This window comes from Centruroides vittatus, unplaced genomic scaffold (assembly GCF_030686945.1).
Source record: "Centruroides vittatus isolate TY-2023 unplaced genomic scaffold, ASM3068694v2 contig_1781, whole genome shotgun sequence".
NCBI lineage: Eukaryota > Metazoa > Arthropoda > Arachnida > Scorpiones > Buthidae > Centruroides > Centruroides vittatus.
The window spans coordinates 123,015-141,865 of record NW_027121090.1 but is presented as its reverse complement, the minus strand read 5'-3'; the positions used below and the strand labels follow the sequence as shown (position 1 = coordinate 141,865).

The following is an 18,851-nucleotide window of genomic DNA, read 5'->3' as shown; positions in this document are numbered from 1 at the left end:
ACTCCTAGAGACAGCGCAAATTAATCACTAAAGAAGTTTCGGAGCAGTTTGAAATGCTTGTAATTAATAAAATTAATATACAATGTGTAAATTTCGAGACAAAGTATCGAATCCATTCGTTATATTCAATTTGTATATGCTTTGCTACATTATTGAAGACATTAAATATGCTCGTTTATCAGTATTGTTCAATTTAAATCTTTATGGATTATCTATGAATTTAGTTTAATTTAATATTGAAGTTTAAACAGTACATTTGTGTATTGAATTTAATTTGGAACGGCAGCTTGTGTGTTGAATACCATATGTTGCATATGTTTATTTACCTTAGGTATACCTTTATATTAGTCAATGTTTTGATGTACTGTTGAGTGTTTTCTAAAATTAAAAATTGAATAATTTTTCTGTATCTATTTTATAATAATTATTTCTTTTATTAATTTGTAGCTCATATTTTTAAAATGCATTGTAAATATTGTATTGAATTTTATAAAATATAAATTTAGTAATTTAATACTTTAGAGCTTGGAATTTGGAAACTTTGCACTGCATTTGTTATTTAAAAATTAAATAGAATAAAATTAAGTATTTAAAAAATGTAAATACTTTATTTAGATTGAAGAAAATTTTGTAGGTGATAATAAGAATGAAACTCCTTGATATTACAAACAGTAAAGAAATATTTGCTTTAATGCTGTTTAAGAAACAAAACCTCTAGTTCTTTTGCATTCGTAACTATTGTCAGGAATGCTTACAGGATACTAATGTGCTATAAATGACTGTTATGGAAAGGCTATTCTATGTTCCTTTAGGCACCCTTGATGATTCATTTAAGTCTAAATATATTAGAACTTTTGTTTACATTTTGTTTCGTAAACTTTATTAATTAAAACAAATACTATATATTTTTTGTTTTTTTTTTTAATTTATGAATAGATTTCTATTGCTATTTAGTACTTGATGATTTCAGAAATTTTCAATTTTCTTTTTAACACTAAACTTTTAATTATAAAATTCTATAAATTAAACTAGAAATTGTTTAGAATAGTTTTTATAATTAATTATTAAATCTGATGTTAATAAAGTGATATTGAAAATTTTAACTTGTTATTGAGGAATTTTCCCACGTTGAAATGATTCCAGATTGATAGAATGACATTGTTTTAACTTAAAATAATCTGTTATTCTGTATATGTCATTACCGAATGACTTGCATTTTCTTACAGCTAAGGAAACTCAAGTTGCATGATTTATACCTAACTTCAGGAATCATCAAGAGATAATGCCACATTACACTTAATAGTACCCCAAAGGCATCAAGCCAGAAGGCATTTGAATTTTTTAAAAACTTTCTGTTCTGAGAAAATTGGATATACATTTAAGCAACTTCCTTAATAATTACTATTAATTTTAGTTTTGATAACATTCAGAATAATTATATTTACCATTTAGACACAGATATTAGATATTAAATCTTATAATTTTTTATGTTACCCTGACTGCAGTATTACATTTTATCTAAATTTTTTCACTTAATTTATTAATAATTTAAGTTATATTTTGTGTAATTTTAAAATGAAAATTAAAAGGAAATTATCACAAAATTTTTACTAAATTATTTATAAATGTATTTTTAAATTATGCAAAATAATCATCTGATTATTTACTGTATAGGCTACCATATTTAAATAAAAAGAAAATGATGTTATAAATTATGTATTTTTTAAACCAAGAGCTCAACAATTTCTCCGCTGCTTATTTAGGTGATGTTATAATTTACCTAGCAATGTAAAAAATCCTTTACAGTTTTTTTAGGTACCTAATCCATTACTTTTGCGTTTGTGTATAATTATGGATGTATTTATGTCATATATTTGCATACTCTTGTGAGGATTGAATCACTTAATGTAATGTAGTGAATGATGTCATAATTTGGTTATTTTCCAGGAAAAAAGATAATACACTTCTTTGCATATTTTCATTGATTTCCTCTCTCTTATAATGCATGCCTTGTAATGAATTTTTAAAAGTTTTATTCCAGTGAGAATTATTAACCGATTTTAAAATTAATTTTATTAAAATGCAAGGAATACAAATAAATCATAAGTGAAGGTGTCTATTTGTTTAATTTTAATAACTATGAAGTTAAATGTTATACAAAATATCAAAATAATTTTTTTTGGTAGAATCTTATGTAGTCATTAGTGTAATAATGTATAATACTTCCTTACACGTAAATTTTTGTATAAAAAGGAAATGTATTTCAGGTCTTAATGATGTGATATGTTACCGAAGAAAGAAAGCCACCAGCTTTTAATTCTTTAAAGGCTACAAAAACCAGTAATGGAAACCTAATTAATATCTTCATTTGTTAGATTTTAATTAAAGGAAAATGTTCTTAGAAAAGTGCCAATATGTTTTTAATGTGGAAAGCTTTTTGTGTAAATTATCACAAATTTACTAATGTGCCAAAATGCAACTCAATTATCAAATTTGATTATTACCAGATGCCTGAAATATAAGAGAGAAAAATAACAGAAGCATAAGCTTAAGTGGCCATTAACATCATTAAGAATTTTCAAGACTTTATGAGATTTTAAACAAAGACTTAAGCTTTTTGGAAACTTATAGCATCTTATCATTATCAGATTAATTATCTAAGTGTACTGAAGCTACTATACAATCAAGATTCAAACTTGTTTGTCGCATTATGTTGTTATATTTTTTTGTACTAAAAGAAATTTATTCATATTGACATGATTATTATTGATTTATTTATTTCCTCTTAATTATATATCTTCAAAATTATAGCTGTAAAAATAATTTAATATATCACATTATTTACAGAATAAATGATTTATGTTTGAACAATTATCATGTATATAAATTGAATTTCTCTGATTTAAATATCTAATTGTTTATGCTGTATTCTACTACAGTGCATCATTTTATACAGCTGTTCTTCAAATTTATAATAAGAATTAAAGATTTTTAGGATTAAATGATTATTTCCTGTTTGAAGTGATTAATTGAATCATGTTCTTTCTTTATATAATTTGATCATTTTAATAAGAGAAAATAAATCAGTATTTTAAAGAATTTCTATGTAATGTTATATGTAATTACTTGATGGCAAAAATATTTAATTAAATGTGTCTTTGCTTTTCTTCACAGTATTAATTTTTATATTATTTACAAACATTAGTTAAGAAAGCTTCCTGGATGTGCATTGGTACAGTTTACACTTTGCTTTTTTGTATACCATATTTACTCGCATGTAAGACAAGGATTTTATTCATTTTTCACTGCTTCAAAAACCTAGGTTGTCCTATACTCATGAGTGAAGGATTCTTTGCATTTTTGCAATAATTTTTGTGAACAGTGTATTCACATTTTTTACCTGATGTTCACCCACTTGTGTTTAAAACAAAAGTATTTTATCTGAGTTGTGTAATGTCAGGAGTAATGATGAATAGCAACAGGAAAAGCAAAGCTTTTACATTGAATTCCAAATTGAAATTCCAAAACTACACAAAAACCCAATATAAGTTTTAATCCATTTCCACATGAAAACAGATGATTATTCGGAAATCAGAATTCAGAGAGACTTGTAAGTGTAATAGACGTAGAGTGGATTCGACTATTAAAAATTGGGAAAAAGATTCCCGATTGTCCAGATTTACATGAAAAAATTATGTTGTCGATTTTACAAAAATTTTTCCTTAAAGTTTAAAATGCTAGTAATTTTTGCTGACAATGTGTGCATTTACGTGCGTTTGATATTTTATTTGTGATTAAACGAAATGAAATTAAAAGTGCATTAATAAATCTAATTTTTTTTATTTTGATCTTTAAAGTCACACGTTGTCCTATATGCAAGATTGTCTTATGTGCGAGTAAATATGGTAATTAATCTATGTGTAGTCTAATACTCTCTTGTATCAAAATCTTGAACTCTGTTTTGTATCAAAAAGCTGAAAATAAAAATAATTTTTTTATTTTCAGTTTACCTTTATGAATTATTTGTTGCTGTACTTTGAACAACTGGACTTTTTATAAAATTTTGATGTTATCCATTTTAGATAATATACTATTTTGTACAAATATAGCTACTTTGGAAATTTAGTTTCCATATTTATATATAATTTATAATTTTGAGTATTTTTTTTGCAAAACATAAAAAAAATAGCACTAGATATCCAGGACATTTCATATGCCAGTAAATAAGTGAACTCTTCATTTTATTCTTTATCTTTTGAGTTTTTATTTACATTATTTATTCCTTATTTTTATGTAGTATATGAAATGTCCATAATGTAAATGAAATTGAAATAAAATGTTTTTTTTTAAAGGAAAAAGTTATTTATTTTCTAAAATAGTTCTGAACACAAAATTTTTAAATTTATTTTAACTATACATTTTTGTTTTGTTTTTTCTTGTGCAAACATTATTTTGTTGGTTTTATCTACTGTATTCTGTTTTGCTTATTATTTAATTTATTTTTAAAATCTTAATCTTTCTTACTTTCATTTTAGTGCTAAATTCTAAGAATTTAATATAATAAGAAATAGGAGCGATAGTTAGTAGTCACTTAACATGTTTGTTGTCATTAGATAACTGAAGATTAAGCAGTATACAGTAGAATCCAAATATTTCTGTTTGGAGATTGTACAGAATATTAGATGCTATTGTTTATCTTCACTCGGAATTCGGTACAAATCCTTCCTCTTTATCTAGTTCCAAGTTTAGATAAAAGAAGAATTTGTTGCAGGAAATGCATCTAGCCATGAAATGTATAGGCTACCAAATGTCTGTTCCCTGTTTAGGTGATAATTAATTACCTCATGAACATGGTAATAATAAACTGAGGAAGAAAAATATGATAAACTGAATTTTTGGAGGTGGTTAATTTTATAGTGGAATGTGGGCCTAATTTTTAACATTAAAATAATTTTCTAAGTCATGATAATGATGCTTACTCATATGAATATACATGTAAACATAATTAATAACACAATATAAACATGATTGGGCTGCAATTTGAAAAAATTGTAGATGTATAAATTTCCACTGTCATTTGTCCGTTTGCCTGTCTTTCCTTAATCTTGAGAAGAGAGTTAGTTAGATGAAAGACGAAACAAGATATGGAAACCTTAGGGACAAGAGGCCTCGATTCACTATATATGAATTTCTGATGCAAACTAGAAGTCATGTTATTTCAAATCAAAAATTTTTCCCAAAAGGTGTCCCTGCTGCAACTCTTGTTAAAGGAAAAGTATGATGTATAGGGGCAAGATACTATAGTATTAGTTTGAGGCGGAGAGCATATATTTTAAATTAAACAAATTAAATGGTTAAAAATTGCAGCTTGGCATTGTGACAATGTCACAATAAATAACTGCTCGTTTTAAGTAAGTTTACATTGAAGTATTAAAATACAAGTTAGTTTAATTACATTTTCTTAGGAAAAAAAACTATAATTTTTTGTTGCATAAAACAATTTAAAAATGTTCTCTCTTCTTCTCTTAATATGCTTCACATTTACTAAGAGCATTAAAACTGCTTCATCTACATTGACCTAAACACATTTTGCTGTAGGTCTTGTATCATTGGCTAATTTCAACATTGATTTGCAATTTTTTATTATGGTTGATAAACTACTCGCAGGAATTCTAAACTTTGCTGCAATGTCTTTCTTTTTTGAATTGTTATCAACTTCCCTGAACACATTAATTTTTTTTTAAGTACATCGCTTAAAAGCAGTGACTATATTAACAGTTCTTGAAATTTCAACTGGATGACTAATTAAATTAAATTAAATAAAATATCACTAACCTCAAAAATGTGATTTTAGTTTCTTAATAAGCATTTGTTAATTGTATGTAAATTGTTTATCTGTCAATGAGGAAATTTGGCCCTAATCTCTCTCACCCTTCTTTAAAATCAGTAGCCAGGGCAGATTATATGATGGTTTTAAAAGCTAACGACCAGTATTTCTCATACCTGGGTTGCAATTTTACAAAGGGTTTATGGATTTATACCTGAAATTGAACCTAAATTTGAACTTGACCCAAACAGAGTAATTGACTTTTAATAATTGACAGTCCTTACAAATTAAAAAATAATTTGTTATGTAGAAATTTAACTATGTTATTTAAAAGCAATTTTATTTATATTTTTGGCAGGAAGATCAGTGTACAATGCAAAAATTCATTATATGAAGAAATTCACTATATAGAAGTTTCATAATACGGAAATTTGACTGTAATATATTACAATTTAAAAAGAGGATCCAAACTTGTTGATAAAAGTGATGCATAAATGCTGAAACTAACTATTTATATTTTGTGATTACTTTTATCTTATATATTGATAAAACTGCATGTGAAAGGAATTATTATTTTATTTTGTAATTTTATTTAACCAGTGAACTCTTTGTAGTATTAAAAAAATCATTGAAAAGATAACTTTTAAGAAAACCATAGAACTTTTAGTGTCTATGCTGGTCATCAGGAGTAACAAGGCAAATAAAGAATATACCAGATCACTGTTAAACAAACCTCACTAATATGAACATACAGTAAATAAACAAAAGGCTATCCTTATGACTGCTCTCCCTACAACACAAATGGGGACAATTATAACTTAAAAATGTTAGCATTTCCTAAAAGTTTTACTCTGAGAAAAGTAGTTTGAATTGGATTTACATTTGAGGAGCTTCCTTTAACAAGTATGTTGTCCAAATGGCAATGCTGTCAATTTAGACAACATTAGATTGTTGCCAATATAAGATGTATGCTATAGCATTATTATTCAATATTGTACAACCATTTACTTCCAGGGCCGGATTATCGAATAGGCAAAGTAGGCAAATGTCTAGGGCCCGTAAGTCGGAGGGGCCCGGCTTCAGTGCAGAAGATTTCTCTGTTTGAAAATGAGTTAAATTTAAGAAATTCAATAGGACAGAAAATGTTGTACTTAACAATTCTTTTCCTACTAAGCTCCTCTCGACTAGCCATTGCCTAAAAAAAAAAAGGTCAACAGCCTCCCATGGGTCAGAAGTAACACCACGGGATCTCGCGCCATCTAGATATATTCCTAGGTCCGCATCTCGTGGTAGTACCGATGTATGGATGGTTATGATTTATTTTCTAAATCTACACCTATACGTCGCGACATTGCATATTCGATATAGTGTTCAAGTCGAGTGCGAAGATATTACAATTGAATAGTGTTTTATAAAAGAGTTGAAAAGGGTGACACTACAGTGTGACTTGGGATGACACCACAATATCCGCACTGGGTGTCACCGATGCTAGCTACGCTAATGTCACATTATATAAGATTTGTTTAGAAGCAACTTATTTAAATGGGACCCCAATTTAAATTTTGTCTAGGGCCCGCTAGAGGCTTAATCCGGCGCTGTTTACTTCATACTATGTCAGTATTCTTTTTGTAATTAATTTATAAAACACTGTTAGTTTTAATACTGTTCTGCAAATAGTAAAATTTTAATTTTTATGTAATTGTCTTATATATAAATATATTTGTCTTTGGTTGGATATAAAAAAAGGATTAAATTGATCCAAAAAAATTTTTGTGATCATTACTGTTTAGTGTCTTATATATATTTAAATAATTTTTTAAAGTAATTTTTATATATACAGAGTACATGTGTGTTTGTATGTATAATATACAGAATAATGAAATAGTTTTTTTAAAATAAATTTTATATTTATACTAGTAAACATAGTGACAAAATCTGTTTTATGAAAATAAATCTTAACATTAAAAATTTCTTTTTTTTTCTTCTTCTTCTTCTTCTTTCAATGGATGGAATCTCGCTTAACGAGCATAATTCATTCTAGAGTCTAACTCATAATGCGAAACACTCGTTATGCGAGGCACTCATTAAGCGAGGTTCCACTGTATATTCTTAATTTTTTAAATTAAAACTTATTTTATTTAAAATTCCAGAAAAAGAATACATCATTTCTAAAAAATTATGCTGATTAATTTATTTTTTTCTCTTAAGTAGACTGATATGTAACTTTCTTAAAAGTTAATGATTGTAAGCATGAGGCATGACGTAGCAAATAAATACATTCAACCCTCTTGTACATGTTTATCTATTATTTTTTTAAATATCTGATCTCATTTCACTTAAGAGTCTAGTTATTATTCATTACATTGTTTATATTTTTAATTAAATATGTTTGTTAGTCTTATAAACATATTTTAATTAAAAGTAGCGTACATTTGGTTTTATTTTAGAAGTATCCTGTTCAGTTCTAATATGAATATTAACAATAAAATTTTTAGTTAATGCTATAAATTTGTTTTTGACAACACTATCGTTAGACCTATCACACAGTAGTGTAGTTTTAAGTGTAGTAATGCTTGGTGAAATTAATTTTAATAATAAAAAATAGAAGCCAGGAATTTTATTTAAAAAAAAACAATAAAAAGAAAATTTTATTTTCAATGTTTTACATATTGAGGTTGATAAGATCCTACAATAAAAGATCAAATCCACTGTAAGATTGTTAGATTGTTTTATTCCCAAGGTGTGACAATGGATGAAGGATGACTTCTTAAATCTCTTCAATTATTTTTTGTGTTTGTTTTAGAAATTAATTTTATTTAACTGTATGCAATGCATACGTAATCCATTTATGTAACTAATGAAACTACTTAATTCAAGTTTTATTTTAAATCTTAAAATATTGTTTATCACTTTTTAAGTTACAGGTGATATATATTTTTAAAATATCAATCTCCAATCTGAATATAAATATCATTTTCAATCAAGCAGATAGAGGATAGTCAATAGAGCTTTTTGGCTAGAATTTACAGAGAAAACCCCCAATGTAGTCTTTTAAATAAAACATGAAAATGATGTAAAATGTGTTTTGATAAGTGGGTAAAAAATTTTGCTTTATTGAGTTTCATTTATAAGTTTTTATAGTTTTTGGAGCGTGGGGGGTCTCACATTTGTGACTGATTCAAACTCATTTAACTTTTGTCACTCTGTTCCCATTATATTAGCCTATACTTATAATTACCATAATTATGACTACTGTATTTCAGTGCATTTGAACCTTTAACAAGACTTTTCTTTTTTTTTGTCTTACATATCTTATACATATTTAAAACGCTAATGGATTACATGCATATTATGATAAATATTACATTACTATTATTGTGTTTTCAATAATGTTACAAAAATATTAGTGAAAGCTTTTAGTGATAACATTTAGTTTATCATCACTTAAAAACTATTCAAGAATAATAATTTTATTTTCTTTAATTCTAGTTATTTATCTCTTTAATTTTAAATTACAAAAAAGTAAAAGCTGAGAATTTTTGCATTTGGTTACGCTTTTGAATTGGTTTATAAATTCCATCAAAATTGATTTTATGACACAGTTCTAAATTAATTGTGTAATATTGTATAATACAATCTTGAGTGGCTATTATATCTTCTATACTTTCTCTTGTTTAATGCAAAGTTTGCGTTGTTCCCTAAGCAATCGGTCAGAATAATCAATTTGATAATAATCGAGCAATTCATTGAACTAGAGCAAAGTCATTGAAGATAGAATATGATGTAATTAAAGATTATTCAATCTGTCTTGATAACAATGAAATTGTTTTCATTCATTGGACAGTGTATAACATTGATTTCTCTAGATATATTAGATTTTTTTCTATATACTCAGATAATGGTCTTAATAATGTAATAGATTCTTTCTCTTCATTTTATTATATTATTTAAAGAAAAGATAATTCTATTTTATTGCATAAATCACATTTTCCCAGAAACAGATGGAGAATTTTATGTTATTGAATATTAATGTTAAGTAGAACGTACTATAACAAACATTTCGTCATGATTATTATTAATATGGTTTTTCCGATGGGTCTATCATCTAAGTAATTTGTTTAAAATAAGTTATTTATTATCAATTACTTAACTAGAAAAGATTTATGTTGTAAATACTAATGCAATAGTGCTTCTTCACAGTCTTTAGCTAAAGATTTTCATGTAATTGATAAAAAAAATTTTTTATTAAAGAGTTTGCTTCCTGCTTTGTTATTTATTTATTTAAGTAAGAAACTTTTTAAAAATTATTGATTCATTATTTATATACTTAATATTTTTAAGAGTTATATTATATATATATGTGTGTATGTATGTGTGTACTATGTCAAAGCTGATTACAGCAGTGATCTTCGTTTAAAAAATTTAATTTTAACAAAAATATATTTTTTATGATAGAAGTGAGCAATTATCATAGATATTGATAAAATTTGGCATTATATTAATACATAAATAAAAATTAAATGTTAAAAGCATACCTCTTATACTTTTCCAGCTTCAGTTTATTTACAATAAACAAACAAATGCTTTGGGTTTATTCATAAACCTGCTTCAGTTCTAGCATTCACATTCGAAAAATAAACATTCTTCTGAAATTCCACTTTCAGAATGATGCATTTTTCGAATTTGCTTGCCAGACCTGAAGCAGTTTTATAAATAAACTGAAATTTTTTATTATCGTAAATAAATTCAGACTGGTAAAGTATGAAAGGTATGCTTTTAATGTCAATTGTTCCAGCATTAGTACTTTAAATTAAAGATAAATGCTAAGTTTGATAGTAATTTAATATTGAAATCTTTAATAGCTGAATAAGCTCAAAATCACATGATTGTATTACATTTAGTCAGTTTCGTAAGTAAATATTATATAAATGAATTTTTTATTAGTTAAAATGCTTATCAATATTTAAGTAATAAACCATTACAAAAGTAATAAAAATGATTACAATCAATATAGACCATGAGATGAAATTGAAGCCAGAATAAAATAAAAAACAGATGACATCTCTTTCACAATATTAAAAAATAGAAATTGTATTTTTATTGATAATTTAAATTAATTTTAAGATCATTTTAAAGTTGTGCAATAAATTATTTATGACTTGAAAGGAAACTACTGTAAGTAGGTTTTTATATAAGATAGCATTTATCCTGGTTTCTAGATACACTTGAAAAATGACACCAGTAAAAATATACATCAGATTTTTATTTTTAGTGTGTACTTTTCATTTAAAGAAGATGCATTTAACATTGAAAGTGATTCGACAACTTATAATAAACATTTTCCTGAAGTTGTATTTTAATTTTACACAGATAGGACTTTTTTTTATAAATATATTTCAAATAATTTTGTTTTTTATTCTATTAAATATTGTGTGCTATATAAAATCAATTTAAATACTGAAGTGCACTGAACTGAAATTTAAGGATTTTCATATTCTTTTGTACTGTTGCTTATAATAAAAGTTACTGAAGCATATAGATAATGCTACAGTTATATTGTTAGATCTTCCAGATGGTATCAAGTGTTTCTTAATTGAATAACAAAAGTAATTTTATACCAGACATCTGCATGCATTCATTTTATGAGTGTTTATGAAAGATAAAATTACAAACTTGTGCTTTTTAATATAAGCACATAAATATATTTGTTATATGTAACTTTAAGTTACTTTTGAGAAATAATATTATTAAAAAGTTTTAGTAGTTGGATTAGTTACGAATAAATTTTAATTTTGTAACTGATTAAATGTGAGAAACAAGTTTTAAGAAATATTTGTTTTCTTGTGTTCGGTTTTTTGTTTTTATTAATATATATTATCATCATTTCTAATGCAACTATATTTGCTGTTCAGATATTAGGGATTAGATATTAGAGAACTATTAGGATTTTTGTGATATTGAAGATCTGTAATTCTTAAAGAATATGTCAGCTAAGAACTCAGATTTTACTTGCTTTAAAGTTCTAAATAGATCTTTCAATATTTGATTAGTATAGCACTTATTTCAAATGCATTTTGACACAAGTGGATACTTATTGTATATGGTTGTCAAGAACTTGTATGGGGTCCTTTGCCTTCATTTTTTTGTACAAATTAAATATGTAGAATGTTCTTTTATTTACAAAAAGCAATCCTAACAATTTCATCTCCTGTTAGTAAAAATAACATAAATTTATAAGGGAGGAAGCATTAAGTGCTTCTATATCTTCTCAATAGTTCCATGTATAGGTTACTGTATATCTGAATGAATGTGTGCATCCACTAATATTAAGATTCAGTTGAAAAGTGTATGAATTGTTTTTCTATGATACAGAACTAATTCAATAATGAATGATTTAGTATTGTTATTAACTGGTAAGTCAAACAGAAATGAAAAATTAGAACATTTCCTTAAAATGCAAAAGTTCTGTTTTTATTATAAAAGTTATATTTAATATTATTTAAAGCCAGTATTACATAGTAGTATTCTTTTGTATATGCGTATATATATATACATGCATAAAGTAGAATATTATCACAAGTTTTTATTTCATTAACATTATTTTAGCAATTCTTACAAGATAGAAACGCACAGATTTATTAAATTTAATCTATAACTTGTCCAGACTAAAATCTTTACCAATTATTAATCATCTATATATTTTTGATACATTTACAGATTTGCTTAATTCTGATGAGCTTTTCAAGTTAATTAAAAATGAAGTCATCACCAGAATCAAGCAGTCTTAAATTCTGATTATTATTTCAATTCAAAGGCAGTTTATTAAACATAAACTATGTAAATTTGAGCAGTTTTTTTTTTTAAATTCCTGGAGTTATTTTAATTTTTATACATGAATTATAAAATTTATGTGATGTGTATGTTGAAATAACAAACATTAGTTTGAATATATGATACTCTACTACTGTGGATTTAATTTTTGTAAATAATTTTTGTTTTTTTAATTTTATCTCTCTATTTTCTGATGCTTGGAATTATTTTTAAATTGACATAAACATTCCAAATTTTGAATAATGTATAAGTTCAAATTAATATCTTATATTATTTTTAGCAAGATAACAACTCATGGTCCAGTGATTCAAATTATCTTTTTACGCACGAACTAGGTAACGCTATACTAGAGATAAAATGACATTTGTTGAGATTATTAGCTTTTGACTAATGACGTGTTTATAACAAGTTTCGAAAACATTTATATAATAAAATTCTAATTTATTTCATTTGTATATAATAAACTATTTTTAAGTTATTGCTTATTGAAGTTTATATAAAATCGACTAAAATATGTAAATATTTATATAATTAAAGACAAAACTTTATTTGAGTCTATGTACAAAAATATCTGAATTATTTTAATAATTTGACCTTAATTAATTAAAATATCAAAAGGTGAACCAATATGAAGTTTCCGATTACTTTAAACTGTAGAATAATGTAACATGATACAGGTATTTTCATTTAAATATTAAGAAACTTGCAGAATTAATATGTAAAAATTAAAACATAAGTTAAAGTTATGATAATTTATTATATTAGAAAAAAGCCCTTGGATCGGATCTTTATGAGCAAGTGTATTATCACATTGATCTTGTGGAAAAAGACTATTTTGGATTACAGTTTATGGATGCAAATCAAGTGCAGGTATTTTAATTTTATACTTTACATTATCCAAGTAACTGTTAATTATATTCTTGTATTACAATATATTTCTTTTTAAATTATTGTTGTCCTCATCTGTAGAATAAACTGGCTTTTCATTATAATGCTGACTAAGTGTCAACAATAGCTATTGAATTAGAATGATATGCATTTAAATAATATTTATACTGAATGACTTAATGCTTTTTTACTATTGTTTTTTAAAGAATTTAATATTCCTCCTCCTCATAATTATAATGTATCATCAAAAATTTAATTTGTTTGCAAATATAATAGGAATTATTTTTCATAATACATTTATAATTGGGCTACATAAAGAAAATTTATTAAAAAATTCATGAAACACTCCAACTTTTGGATAATTCACAAAACCACTTCTTTTATTGGAATCAGAAATCAATGTGTAGCGTCTTCCCAAGTACTTTCGGATCAATTAAGTTCGTCTTCAGGGAAATTTATTACTAAAAAATTGTTCTTAAAAGTCCCGTTTAAAATTTACTGTCTAAAATACTATCAAAGTAGTCGGAAAGAGATGATTTCACAAAGATTTCTTGTAAATTTCTGAATATTTATTTCTATAATAAATTATTGTGTATGCATTTATAAATGTGTATTATGACAAACTTTTATATTATTGCATTGTGTTTTAATAAAAATTATTTTATAATTTCAGCATTGGCTAGATCCAACAAAATTAGTTAAGAAACAAGTAAAGAGTAAGCATCATTTTAATTACTTAGTTGTGCTTTGATAAACTTTGTATTTCTTTTTTTTTTATTTAGTGTAGCAGAATGCCATTATAACAAACTATAACTTAATAATGATAAACGACGCTTTTAGCCCACGACTTTAAATTAGATAGAGTTAGATAGCTTAATAAATAGGATTTAACAATTTGGAGATCACATTATTATATAAATAAATTTTATGCTCAATAGTTTTAGTTACTTAGTATATGGTTGTATTAAAAACTGTAAATACAGTGCACTGTATATATAAAAAATTCCTTTGTATTGGTTAACTGTTGGTGTTATAATTATATGTTGTTGCTATGTATTTGTAAGCTGATGAGTGGTCCATGTACCTGAAATGCATCCTTACCTAAATTTGAAAGTGATTATTAAAGATTAACTTTTTTGTAAAAGATCTGGTCTTTTTTTCTGTCGGCCTTGGTGTGATAAACCCTCCAAATTGTTAAATCCTATTTATTAGGCTATCTAACTCTATCTAAACTATAAATAACTTGTTACTTTATTTCACTTAAAAGTTGTCTTTTAAATATACAGTATAATCAATCCAACAGAAGAAATGATCAACCTGGTTGTTGATTTCAATCCTTCTTTAGATATACTTTTCTTCCAGATGTTTCTAAATTGTTTTTAACTGCATTATCTAGTTTTAGTGCCAAATTTGTTAATAACTTAGTTTGTAGCACGAATATATCCCGATTGATAGCTGTTTAGTTAAAATGGCATTATTTTGAAATTTTGTTTGACCCTTATTAAACAAAATCCAAATTTAATTATATAACAAGTACAATTAAGTTGTGTAATTTATTTCAAACACAATAAAGAATTTTGCTGTCTGCTGCTCTTGATAGTTCTCAGCCAGCCATAACTCTATCCCAGCAGATTATGGAGCTGTGAACAGTACATGTTCTCAATCAGTGAAGCAATAATTGATAAAGAATTTATACCAAATTCTAATTTTTATATTTCAGAGTGAAATTGAATTTGCTATTTTTATGCTGTGAGGTAAATTTTTGATATACAGGTATACCTTGGGTTATGTCGTTTCAAGTTAAGTCGTTCTCGATTATATGTTGTTTGTCAATATATATGAAAAAATAAAAATCAAGTTTAAATCATTTTATTTGACTTTACGTCTATCTGCCACAAATATTGAAGTCGTAATATCACTAGAAAAGCGTTAGAAGCACATAAAATCATGTAACTATACAATAAATAAGAATAAAAGTATATAAAATCATATTAATATATAATAATTTACAGTAAATGTTAATACTGTACATCATAAATCCTAGAGAACGAAATATGAAAACATCTGAGACTCTGTATTGTCGTCTTATTTAGCGGTCTTTATTGGTAAATTTAATGTAAATTAGTTTATTTTTTACTATCGCAAAATAATTTCAATAACCATATTTGTTATTTAACCTTACAAAATCATTTTATTTTATAATGTCTTAGAGCAAACCACATTGTCAAATAGAGTCCATGATGTACTGTAAACATCGCTAAATTGCAAACATGTACTAGTACTGTACATTTACAAGTATGTACTTTACTGTATGTACAGTACATACATGTATTCATAAATTTAGATAAATTTTAGTTTACAGAAAAAAAGTAATTTGTTTGTAAGCTTAAAATAGATTCTTATTAACCATATATTATTAAAAATGCATTAATAAATATAATACAGAACTGGGAATGGTTTTTTGTGGTTTAGCCTAGTGACAAGTAAATTCGACTTATCTCTTGGAATCAATTACCGACGTAAGGTGAGGTACACTTGTATTAAAGTTCATAAAGCAACTGCTATCACATAGTCATGTACAGTACATACAGCAAATATGACAAAATATATTAGTTTTTCAGTTTAATATACATTTTTTGTGTGTATAGAAGATTTTTAAAATGAAAATTTATATTTTAAAGAAAAGGTTTCAAAAAGTATGAAAATACACTAACTTATAGCTGCAATTATGGAAATTCAGACACTCACTCATGAAACCTTTGTATGTAAGAAATATAAACACCAGAATTATAGAAATTCATGGGTGCTATTACAAAGGTTTCATATGTGTCTGAATTTCCATAATCAGTTTCCATTTCTTATAGCTTACAAAGTTTTCACAAGTGTCTAAACTAACATAAAACAGATATTTGCATGTTATTGCTGGATAAAAGCCTAGTTGGTTACAATAACAAATGAATTGTTTGATATTAAACTTGGTTGTTTACTGGTTTTATATATATATACACACCTGTATATAATATCTATTAATTGAACTGAAGAATTTTCAATAAAACATTTATGAATGGAAACAATAAAATAATCAATAGTTTTAAAAAATAATTTCAATGAAATTAACAGCAAATGATGATGAAAATCCTACAAGCTGGATTCTTATATCCTTGTCACACATGTAAAGATTCACAATAGCATTGAAAAGCCTTTATCAGAAACAGCATTCAGGTTGTTCTTTGGATTTAACATCAGTTTAGTTATAAAAAAAATACACTACAAATTAATTTCATAAAATGAAAGATGAGTTTATGCTTATATATATTTGGTTAGGTTCAAATTCAGATTAATGTAAATTACCAGATTTATACCATTAATAGTTGCATCTAATTCCCCAAAACAAATAATAGTCTCTTTCTAATAGTAAGTGCTCTCTAATAAACAGTTTAGCTGCAAAATGAAAAATGCTGTTGACAGTGTCATGGGTGTTTGCAGAAAATTTTCCTGGATGGCTAAGCTTGGAGACAAAAGCTTAAAAGGAGTAATTTTGTTGAATTATGATAAATATTTTAAAAAGATAATAAATTTAAGTTTCAAAAAAACGTTAAAAGACTAGTTCAAGGTTAATATTGTTTGTGGAACCATCTGTTTTGAGATGTAAAAATTAATAAACACACATACACACAATTTTGAAATGGAAGGGATTTTTTTGTATTTTGGTCTCCTGGAGTGTCAAAACATTACAAAATGCAAAAAAAAAAGCTGGGGAGATAAAAAATTTGAATGGCGACTGCATTTTTCATATGTTATATTTTATAACATCCAGGAAACCAATAAGAATTTAAAAAGCTTTATTTCCGAATGAAGTATTTTATGATTTTATAAATACAAGAATTGAATATTTTATATCATTTTAATCAAAAATAACCTTTACATTTTTTTTTAAATTTTAAATCTTATCTAATCTGTTAAATAATAATAAATTCTTTTAAAGCACCAAATAAGTTTAATGTTTTTGACTAATGAGCCAAATTTTATTTATTACGTTAACTTAATAATTTGCCAATATAAATGCAATAAAAGGAATTCTCTCATAAAAGATTGTTAAATTTCGATTCAAGGTCTTTCATTCCATTCTCATTATTTGTTTAAATTTGTACAAATATATTTTCAAACATAATTGGCATGATTATAATCTTTTGAGAAAGAATTTTACTGTCCAGTCGCATAATTTTTATATTTTCCAGATTTCAAAGCAGTGATTTAGTATTAAACTTTTCAAAAAAATAGAAATGAAGTCATAATTACACAAATGGAAATTGAGTTAACCTTGTTTATCTAGTTTCAATGACCCAATAAATAAATCCACTTAATTTGTTTATTTTGTAACATAATTGAGGAAAAACTTTTATTATCGACTGAATTTATCAATACAAGTTGGATTATTTACTAAAATATTTTAAAAATTTTATTTTCCTTAAAGTTCTGAATCATCTCTCACAGTTTATTTATAATTTTATTTAATTTATATGCACAAATTGGCTTTAAAATAATTTAAAAAAAATTATGATGCCATAAAGGGAAAGTATGAATTTACTCCATATTTTTTTAAAGTGTGGGGGTTGTGTCAAGGCTACTAAATGAAATCTTGTTAGATAGTGATAACGTGCACTGATATACGTAAAAACTGGTTTAACAGAGAACAGATAATCTCTCTGAATAATTAAACTATGTAAAACTAATAAATTTGTAAACATAATTGACACGTGATTAATGAATACCAACAAAATAAAATTATTCTATTAATTAGCCTAGTTTGATTCATTTTTATACACACTTAATCTTCTCGCACCTGCTCTTACTATTTTACAATTTGGTACAAGGCCATAACATTATTAAAACTTTGCATATTTTCTGCTACGGGAGGAAGGAAAATATTAAAATGTTTCGGTTTCTTTTGTTACGAGATAAACTTTATTGCCTTCCACTGAACTCTTAATCAGTTCATTTATTATACATTATCTACTTGTTGAATTCGATAGCGCGAGATATTTATCGAATGCAGTAGAAATTTCAAAATGTTTTTGTATATGAAAAATTTATTTATTAAAAATAAATATAAATTAGCTTTAAATCTTACTTATAATTCTTTCAATTAATCATAATTATGAGTTTAAAAGTTAAAATTTATTAATTTTTGAATACTTTAGATACAAAACTTAATTTTGTATTTGCTGATGATAAATTTAAAATGCAAAATTTGAAAGGATAAAAAGTTGTTTAATTATATATTAATTTAAATCCAACACATGCC

The 18,851-nt window shown here is 25.4% G+C and overlaps 1 protein-coding gene across 3 annotated transcripts in view; it reads left to right on the top strand.

Moving 5' to 3' along the window:
• Positions 1-18,851, top strand: part of LOC136969417 (band 4.1-like protein 5) — a 52,348-nt gene that overhangs the window by 4,881 nt on the left and 28,616 nt on the right. For 2 of the 3 annotated variants that reach the window (XM_067263562.1, XM_067263563.1), the window contains exons 2-3: positions 13,424-13,528; positions 14,220-14,262. In XM_067263562.1, coding sequence (XP_067119663.1) covers positions 13,424-13,528; positions 14,220-14,262 — 148 coding nt within the window. Of the gene's footprint in view, positions 1-13,311; positions 13,336-13,423; positions 13,529-14,219; positions 14,263-18,851 lie in introns of those variants that run through there. The other variant, XM_067263564.1, reaches the window with a different exon arrangement.